This window comes from Zea mays, chromosome 4, assembly GCF_902167145.1.
Source record: "Zea mays cultivar B73 chromosome 4, Zm-B73-REFERENCE-NAM-5.0, whole genome shotgun sequence".
In the NCBI taxonomy this organism is placed as follows: domain Eukaryota; kingdom Viridiplantae; phylum Streptophyta; class Magnoliopsida; order Poales; family Poaceae; genus Zea; species Zea mays.
This window is the reverse complement of record NC_050099.1, coordinates 62,839,284-62,849,566: the sequence shown is the minus strand read 5'-3', so window position 1 is coordinate 62,849,566 and position 10,283 is coordinate 62,839,284. Positions and strand designations below refer to the sequence as shown.

Below are 10,283 nucleotides of genomic sequence, written 5' to 3'. Positions count from 1 at the left end.
AGGCAACATGGAGAACTTTGTGGAGTTTCAGTACTACGATGAGTTCTAGTTGTGTTTAGTGGCAACCCCCAATTAGATGCCTGTGAAGGCCTTATCTTCTACGTTTCGTATTCCGCACTTTGATTATGATAATGACTATGTTAAGTTAATGAATCTGTTGATGTCTTGGATATCTTGATGTAATAAAGTATCATTTTCACTATTATTTTGAGCAATGTGTGATGATGTCCAACTATGTAATCGTTGTGTACGTGAGTTTCTGGACCTAGCACGTACATGATTCGTATTTGGTTTGCCTTCCAAAACTGGGTGTGACACACCTGGGTTGGGTGTATCAACTAGCATATAGCTCATGATAACGCTATGATCCCAGAGAGGGAAGGAGTCGATAGCGGCACCAGCGGCACGAGTGAGGGGGAGGGTGCGAGGGAGGGGATGCAGGGGATGGTGAGGCTAGGCACGACGGAGTCACAGGAAAGGGGGAGAGACGATCAAAATAATATTGTCCATTAGATTTGAGTAAGAGATAGATGGTTATCTAGCAATCTAAAGTTTTGATGGTGTATTAAATCTAAATGCAATTTGTTTGATGGATTTAGTATAGGCTATGGATGTGAGTGAGATTTAGTTAGGTGAGTTTTACTAAGTTTAAATTGATAGATTATATAATGATATAGATTAATAGAGGAAACTTTGGACGCCTCATCTTGAGAGAAAGAACGCCTCGTCTTGAGATAGAAAGAAAGGAACGTGCGATACAGGAACGTGCGATTTATTTTTGGGATGTGGACCTAGGAGTCATCTGATTTTTTGTTAGACTGTATCTAGTAACGTCCTCTATATACATTCTCTATATCCGTCCTTTACAGTCTTCTCTAAAAGATTTCATCTCTTATATCTACTTTCTCTCCAACAACGTCCTCTAAATCACGTCCTCTATATGTAAATACCTATATTAAAGACATTTTTAATTTTTTAATTTTTGTATATATATGTATTTGTCATACTCTTAAATGTATTGTACATATTTTAGTTTTATTAAACCGGTTGTTTAAAGTATTCAAATAGATAGAGAACCGTTTAGAGAAACTCTACATATAGAGGATCCAGCAGCGTTCTCTAAATTTAGAGGACCGTTTAGAGGATACTGTTGAAGGGAGTAGAGGACGTCCTCGTTCTCTAAATTTAGGGTACATGACCCTTTAGAGCTCCAACAAGGAGCTAGTAACTATCTGATTGTTTTTCTCGAATTAAGTTATCTGAAAACCTAACTGTTTTTCTTGATGAGTACCATCTTTTTGGGTTTCCTCAAGTTGGCCATGAGAAGGGGAGCTTTGACGCAGTAGTAATGTCATGGGTTCTCTTAAAAAATACAGGGAAAATACAGGAAAAAGCTGATGTTGCCTTGTCACCAAGACGTCAGGGATTCCAGTCAGTGAAAAGTCTCTTACAGAATACAGAGAAAAACTCCGTACAATAGATCACCGATCAATCATGGTCGAATGAACAGGGTCTTCCAAGTTAACTGAAATGTTCACCATGTTTATATCTTTTGTTTGGCAAGTCCATCTACAAAAAAAATAATAACCTTTTCCAAGAGACTCCGTTCCAAATTATAAGTTGTCTTAGATTTTCTACATACATATAGCTTACTGTATGTATATGCACCTAGACAAAATGTATATCTAGTATTAACAACTCTAAATTCAGTAATGCCTTGATCATTTAATTTTTTTTGACACATTTGTAGTGAACCTTACATCCGTAAGGTTATCTGGAAGATATCACGGCGTATAACAAGCGTTGTGTATAAGTGCGAGCCAACTAAACCTCCAAATAGCAGGTACATATGTTTCCTTAATTACATCTCTGATCATGATTTGAGTTGCAAGGATATAAATATACCATCTACTTAATTTAACACAAATGAAGATACAGGCCTGAAGCAACTAGATGATGCTTGTTAGGTTTTTAGTCAATAGGAACTTCAACCTCCATCTTGAGCTCAGAATTGCCAATAATCTGAAAATAAATACCAAGTTGGTCAAGGGAAAAAATGGCGCTTCCTTCCAGCTGAAATAGTACAATACAGATGTACAGTGGTTACATTGATGAGCCATAACTTTATAAGTGAAAGGACAGACCCAGCACCAGAACTCCCACATGAGTGGGGTGTGGAGAAGGGATAAAGTGATAAAGTGAGGCAAGCCTTTTCCGCAAATGCGGAGAGACTGCTTCAATCGCGTGAACTAGTGCCTCAGTGAGATAGCTCTCGCTGCTGCACCAGGCCTGCCCTTCCATAACTTTATAAGTGCATATCATAGAATTTCCAAGGTATATCAAACACAAAGAAATTGTGTTTGCAACATAAATAGTCGCTTCATGCATTTCAGAATACAACAAGCAATTCGTCTGGACTAGCCTTAATCATATGGTCACAAACTCACACTGTTCATTGTTCGATTTACTGCATAAAAATGTATAATGTGAAATTGTGCATGTGTTGTGAATATTTTTTTTTGAACAAACGCAGGAGAGCTGCGTGTCATTTCATTAACGGGGCGTTTGGATCCTTTCATTTTACAGGAATTGGAATTCACTCAATCAAGTAACTTATTTAATATGGAATTTGAGATTCCACCACTTTCCAAAGTTCAGATATAAATCTATCTCAAATTCATTAGGTGGAGGGTGGGAAATGATTTTATGCATTAGTAGAATTTGTTTCTACTTTGTAACTTACATGATAGTCTTTGTCTCACTCCTCTATAATAAAAATGTAGCACATAAATATCTCCGACATCTTGCTAATAATAGTATACAGATATATTTTGCATAAAACCGAATTAGCTTAATTGATATATGCCTAAATTACTATTATTAGAATGGAATTCAATTCCAATGATCCAAACGGGGCGTAAGAAGAAAACTACAAAGAGGGGCAGGACAAGACTTACTGGCCGCAATTACAGACCACGTCTAAGGACAGCGTGCCACACACAAGGTAGAGAACAACGACCACTAGCTTCACCGAATTCAGGTGGAGTCCCAGAGGGGAGCTGACGCAGCAGGAGGTCTTGGAGGGCTGACGCAGCAGGAGGTCTTGGAGGGCTGAAGCTCCAGCCAAGCACCAAGTGCGCCCTTCCTCGCCCACCGCTAGCACCACGTTTTGAACACAAGCCCTAGAACCCTCAAAGACACAAGAATTACGATGTTTCCAAAGCTGCCAGGCCACTAGGATGATTAGGGAATTGAGTCCTTTCCTCATGTCCTTTCCAACACTCTTGATGCTTTGGCTCCACCAGTTTGAGAAATGTGTGCAATCTAGCAGAGGGGCAATGGGGAGCAGACCAAACTTGCTGAGGATCGAAGTCCAGACTTCACGGGCGAAAACACAAGAGATGATGAGGATATGTTGAATGGTCTCGTTGGACTGATCACAAAGAGGGCATGCATTAGGATGAGGCATCCCTCTTTTAGCAAGTCTATCGGCTGTCTACACTCTGTTCTTGATTGCTAACCAAATGAAAACTTTGCAATTCGAAGGTCCTCCAAGGGGCAAAGGTTATGGACCCAGCGAAGAAGGCGTCATAGGCAGACTTGCTAGAATAGATGCCATGCTTAGAAAGGCGCCAAGTGTGACAGTCCGGAGTGTCATCCTGAAGCTCTATACTCTCGATGAGGTTCCAAAGCTGCAAATATTCCAAAAGCACTTGTACAGAAGTGCCTTTACGCTTTGTTTGGATACTCTAGTATTGACCTCAATCCACATGTGTTGAGGTGGATTGGGGTGTAAATTAGTTTAAGTTACACCACAATCCACCTCAATACATGTGAATTGATGTCAATACTAGAGTACCCAAACTAAGCCTTAATGTCCTGAACCCAATTCTGACCCAGCAGCCCCTGAGCCACTGTCCTATGCTTTCTAGCTTTCTTTGAGATTAGAAGGATCAAATTTGGGGCCAGATCAGTGACAGTAAGACCTTGCAGCCAACTGTCTGTCCAAAACTTAGTCGATTCGCCATTACATACCGTGGAAACCACAGCCATGTTAACAAGAGCTTGTACACAATCCGGCACACGAAAAGGAAGACCGGCCCAAGGGTGAGAGGCGTCCGTCTTTTGCAGCCACAACCAGCGAGCATGCAATGCCCAGCCGAATAATTCCAGATTAAGGACACCAAGGCCACCAAACCGCAAAGGCCGCTGAACACAATCCTAGGAAACAAGACAATGGCCTCCATGCACCTGCTCCTGCCCTTTCCAAAGAAAACATCTTCGTATTTTGTTAATTGCTTTAGTTACCCATTTAGGAAGGTCCAAGGCAAGCATAGAGTACACAGGGATGGAAGATAAGACCACCTTGACCATCACAAGCCGACCGGCCCTGCTCATGAGAGAAGATTTCCAGCCCGGTAGCTTGTTTGCCACTTTATCGATGAGAGGCAGCAGGTCAGATTTTCTAGGCTGGCAAAGTGTTAGGGAAAGACCTAAATAATTACAAGGGAACTCCTTGAGCTCACATGGCAGCAGCTCAGAAATGATAGCCAAATCCTCCCCTCCACATTGAATGGGTGTCACCGAACTTTTGTGAATATTGGTCTTGAGTCAAGGAGCTGTGTGATCAAAAGGAGATCAGGCCTGAGAGGCTGAAGAAATAGAACAACATCGTCGGCATAGAAGGATATGCGATGTTGGGCCTGTTGATACACAATTGGCTGCAGAAGGTGCTCCCGAGAAGCAAAGCTAATAAGAGAATTCAGCACATCCATGACCAGAATAAAAAGCATGGGTGACAGCGGGTCCCCATGGCGAAGTCCACGGTGGTGGAGGATGCAATTCCCAGGCTCCCCATTGATTAGAATCCTGGTAGAAGCAGTGGACAACATCAAGCTAACCAAGTTGCACCATTTGCGGCCAAATCCAAGGTGCTGCAATAGTTCTAGTAAGAAGGACCATGACACCGAATCGAATGCCTTGGAAATATCTAGCTTTAGGAGCACATGTGGCGTCTTCTTAGCATGTAAAACTCTTGCAAGCTGCTGAATATTTGGCAAAGACAAGCTAACGGACAATAGCAGGTGGTAGATAATAATGCCTAAAATTGGCTATAAAGGTATTTGCAGACAGCAGATGCCATAACAAAAACATATCATTTGATTCGATAGTATACAAGCAGCAGCAAATGGATCAGAAGAGTTGAACCTTGTCTGAAAAATGCACATTTGAGATGATGACCGTTACTTGTTCAGACTGTATATATGTTAGTTTGGAAGCCATCAACGTGCATTCGGTAAAAAAAAGTACCAGCCATCCAATATTGAGGTCTTGATTCAGAAAATATTCTGAGCCCTCCTAATGCTTTAACATGTACTTTGTTGACTGTTATATTAATGTTTTAACAGCTTTACAAATAATAAAGCTACTCCAGAGATCTGAAACATGTGTTCCAACACTTAAGTTGCCATAGCACTTGGTGTTGATGTCCGAGTGTAAGGAATAGTATCATAGCTAGATTTAGTTTTGTAACTGACATAAATTTATAAGCAAACTTTAGTAGCTTCTGATACCCAGAAAGCAATATTTTTATGCCCAAAGTAGATTATGGATGGTGATAATATGTTTATGACTGAGTAAATTTATCTGTTAAAGGAGGAACGAGGTTACCTTCATAAAGTCTGGGAGTGTAAAATGTGAATCTTTTGTGTATCCAGCTTCTTCTAACACATGAATCAAGACTTTCTGTAATGCACAATATGTGTCTTCACGTGAGAATAGCCAGAAAAGACTAATGCTAATGTGCACGCACGGGGGACAATACCATAATGACCAAAATGTCTCTTACATTACTATCGCACAAATATGTACAATAATGAATGCCTCTTAAAGCTAATATATACCCAAATTAAGAAATCTTAACTCCAGGAAACTGTATCCTGATGCATTGTGCTAGTAGTGCCTTTTTCTGGGGGAGAAAGAAAGATAAACTCCTTGCAAAAGGCATTATGTTTTACCGAGATAACTTGCCAGCTGAAACTATCTAACAGTTCATGACCACGCAAGAAGTGCAGGTATGAATTACACAACTAAGGCCTGTTTGGAAGCCCTCAGTTTTTAAGAATCTGGTTTATGAAAACTGAGGTGGTTCCAAACATACCAGTTTATGCTCTAGTTTATAGAAACTGGATTTCCAGTTTTTTAAAAAACAAAAAACTAATCTTCCCTAGCTAAAACTAGTTTATGGAAATAGAGGTGGTTCCAAACACCATTAACCAATTTTTTATAAACCAGTTTATGGAAACTAAATTCTTAAAAACTAGGTCGTTTCCAAACAGACCATGTTTGGAAGCGACCTAGTTTTTAAGAATCCAGTTTCTATCTCCCGTTTCTAGAAATTGGTTTATAAAAAAAACTGGTTGGTGGTCTTTGGAAGCACCTCAGCTTTCATAAACTGGTTTTAGCTAGGAGAGGCTAGCTTCTTGGTTTTAAGAAACTAGAAATCCGGTTTTTATAAACTGGGGCATAAACTGGTATATTTGGAACCACCTCAGTTTTCATAAACCAATTTTTAAAAAACTAGGTGCTTCCAAACAGGCCCTAATTAATCACAGACTAAAAGCAATATGTGAAAACATGTGGTATATCCAGTATTTGGAAACTCAAGACGGAAAAGTCAAGATTATTAATTCGTTTTGTTATGTCGTGTGATAACACAAAGAACCAGAAATCCAGAATACAAACCTGTCTCTGTTGCTCTGTCATAAATGAACCTGTCAGATCTCGCAAGATGCTCAAGATGTCATCAAAAGCAACCTTCCCGTTGCAGTCAGTATCATAAACCCTGAAAATAACTGGAGAAAATATAAAAAATCAGACAAAAAAGATTTGAAAGAATTTCCACACTACATATTGACAAATAATATAGAAGTTTAATAAAAATCTAATACCTACATTCAATCTTTTGCTGCAGGCTTGTGCGGGGGCTAAAAGCTGACAAAAATGCTACAAACTCCTTGAAGTTGAGCCCATCCAGCATCCTCAGGAGCCTCTGATATTAGAACAAAGCAACCTTCAATTGCAAATTATCAGGGAACAACACCTCCTTAAGCACACAATTCACATGCTCCAGCCAAAACCCTCAACGTAGCATGGTCTCTACGACTCTAGCCATTAGCATACTCCAAGGATGTTGTCGACAACAGAGGAGAGTGGTTAGTGGCGTGAGGCGAGTTTAGCGGTGGGTGGGGGCCGTACCTGGGAGAGGGGATTTACGGCGAACTCAGGGACCGACATGAACTCGTCAGCGGAGACGAAGCCACCACCGTTACGGTCGAGCTGGCAGAAGCGGTGGTACAGCGATACGATCTCCTGCTGCGAGACTAGCGCCGATAGCCGCGACGGCGAAGCACCAGATTAGATCAGACTAGACCAGATCAGGGGAGCGAATTAGGTGTCAGAGTTAGCGACTGACATGCGTGGTTACAATGGTCCTGGACCTCCTCGATATCGTATTGGGTGAGCATAGAGGAAGTGCTCCCCATCTCGGCCGGACCGCAGGCGGCGGCGGATATCGCCGGAGCAGGAAGAAGCGATGATTCTGGTCGGGACGGAGAGGACGAGGCGTGATGGAATTCCCAATCTGGACGTGACATAAGAAATTGAACCATTGGAGTTTTTGAACATGGGCCGATACCGTGACCCAAATCGATGTGCCATGGGCCGTATTATTCGAGAAAAGGTTTGAACGGGCTGCGTAATAAGGCCATATACATCATGGAGCGCTTAAACTGTCCGCAATTGTTCCCCTAAATTTATCTAATATTTCATTTTTCTCGTCAAGATTCCTTCCCTATATTCCTACCTCTTGTAATGGTTATAAAATTATTTTTTATCTCAACTACCATAGTTGTCGTCCTTCTTATTTTTCCTTTTAATTCAACAGAAACAAATATTTTGCTCCTTTTCGTGGCTACAAGTTGGTATGTAATTGTAATTTTTTTTAATGTTGTCAATAGGTTTCTATACAAAATAAATTAGTACTTTTGAGTATTGATAAAAAGAAGTTTTTGACATGAAGTAGGCCATGCACACGGAATACTTTGGTTTAGGGTTAGCCATGACAAATTTGATGGGTTTACAGTTTAGAATTGTGTACAAAAGAGTAGTTTTAATAATGAACTGAGACCTCTGCAAATAAGGTCGCCCCCTGTCAGCTACCATGATTAGTGCCAAAAACTCCTTCCCATAGATAGACAACTGCTTATTCTTCACTCCCAAATCTTTACTCAAAAAAGCTAATGGTCTATCCTCTTGCATCAAAATAGCTCATATCCCTTCATCGCATGCATCAGTTTCTACCACAAGACCCACATCAAACCGAGGCAAAGCAAGTACAAGGGTCTGAGTCATGGCTTGCTTCAAACTTACAAAGGCTTGTTGGGCTTCTTCAATCTAGTGTCATACTTTCTTGCCTTCGAGTAATCTGGTTAGAGGCTTTGCCAAAGTACCAAAATGCCTAACAAACTTCCTATAATATCCCATCAGGCACACCCCTCCCCAACTCTGTAACAAAGGTAGGGACTAGACATCTCCCCATTGCTTCTGTTTTAGAAGGGTCAGTAGCCAACCTTCCTTGGAAATAATGTGGCCCAAATATTGCAACTCTACCTTAGCAAAGGCACACTTCTTGAGATAAAACTGATGTTGCCTCAAAATGGTGAACACTCGCCTCAAATGGTGTAAATGGTCTTGAAATCTGGGACTATTCACCAAGATATCATCTATAAACACCATTATAAACTTTCTAAGGCATGGTTCCAAAATCGAGTTCATGGCACATTGAAAAGTTGCTGGGGCATTAGTAAGCCCAAAAGGCATTACTCGAAACTGGTAGTGCCCATGATGGGTTTTAAAAGCTGTTTTTAGTTCATCCTTCTCACCCAGCCTGATCTGATGGTACCCAGCTGTCATATCAGGGATAGAGAAATATTATGTTCATGCTAGCTCATCCAAGATTTAACCCACCAAAGTCATAGGAAATCAGTTCTTTATAGTCATGTCATTCAATTTTCGATAATCCACATAAAATTTCCAAGTCCCATCCTTATTTTGAACCAAAAGAACATGTAAGCCAAAAGGACTAACACTTGGAAGAATAAGTCTAGCTTGCAATAGCTCTGCCACTTGCCTTTCAATCTCGGTTTTATGCAAAGGAGAGTATCTGCAAAGTCTTGTATTAACTGGCACAGACCCTGGTAGCAAAGGTATATAATGATCAAATAATCTTGGAGGTGGTAGAGCAGCTGAAAGGGAAATAGGGTTAACCTTTTCCCACAATTAATTTTGGTGGTTGAATGCTCAACACAAATATATGGACTAACTAGTTTGCTCTAGAGTACATGTTCTACAGGTGCATAAAGGTTCAACACAAACCAATAAATATTCAAATTAGGGATCAAAATCAAAGGAGCAAAAGAAACCAAGTGTGTTGTGGTCTGGCGCACCGGACTATCCGGTGTGCCACCGGACAGTGTCCGGTGCACCAGGACCGTATTGTGTCCAACCAGCCACTCTCGGGTTTCCGCAGGCGCACTCCGCTATAATTCACCGGACTGTCCGGTGCACCAGCGGAGCAACGGCTAATTTGCGCAACGGTCGATTGCAAAAGCTGCTGACAGAGGAACAGTGCGTGCAGAGTCAGAGCCGCAGATTCAGAGGCGCACGGAACAGCGAACAAGACCTGTCCGGTGGCACCGGACTGTCCGGTGCCGCAAGGAGACAAAGCTCCAACGATCGACTTCACTCTGAACCCTAACGGTTGGGTGACGTGGCGGCGCATCGGACAGTGAACAGGATCTGTCCGGTGGCGCACCTGATTATCCGGTGCACCCATCGCTAGCAGCCTTCCCCAACGGCTTCTTGGTGGTTGAGGGCTATAAATAACCCCAACCACCACAACTCCAAGCATCCAAGTCTTCTGAAGTTTTCATTCAATACAAGAGCTAGTGCATTCACTCCTAGAGACAAATCAAAAGATCAAAGCCTCTCCAAGTCCCAAATTCATTCCAACAACCTAGTGACTTGAGAGAGAGTGTGTTCGTGTTCATTTGCGCTCTTGTTGTTTGGATCGCTTTCTTCCTTCCTCATTCTTGTTCCTAAGAGACTTGTAATCAAAGCAAGATACACCTAAGTGTGTGGTCGTCCTTGTGGGGTCTAAGTGACCCATTTGATTAAGGAGAAAGCTCACTCAGTCTAAGTGACCGTTTGAGAGAGGGAAAGGG

General features: G+C 41.6%; 1 protein-coding gene across 2 annotated transcripts; it reads right to left on the bottom strand.

Annotated features, from left to right (window-relative positions):
• Positions 1–1,510: 1,510 nt before the first annotated feature.
• On the bottom strand, positions 1,511–7,694 carry LOC100193443 (calcineurin subunit B). Of its 2 annotated transcripts, NM_001138562.3 has the most exons (6): positions 7,475–7,671; positions 7,258–7,382; positions 6,955–7,051; positions 6,745–6,854; positions 5,671–5,745; positions 1,511–2,022 (listed from the first exon to the last, which is right to left on the bottom strand). In NM_001138562.3, exons 1-6 carry the CDS (start codon positions 7,542–7,544, stop codon positions 1,972–1,974), a joined length of 528 nt encoding a protein of 175 aa, NP_001132034.1. In that variant the 5' UTR covers positions 7,545–7,671; the 3' UTR covers positions 1,511–1,971. The 2 variants fall into 2 exon arrangements, with proteins under 2 accessions (NP_001132034.1, XP_020406877.2); XM_020551288.3 differs by lacking the exon at positions 5,671–5,745 and having other exon boundaries at positions 1,706–2,022; positions 7,475–7,694.
• Positions 7,695–10,283: the final 2,589 nt, after the last annotated feature.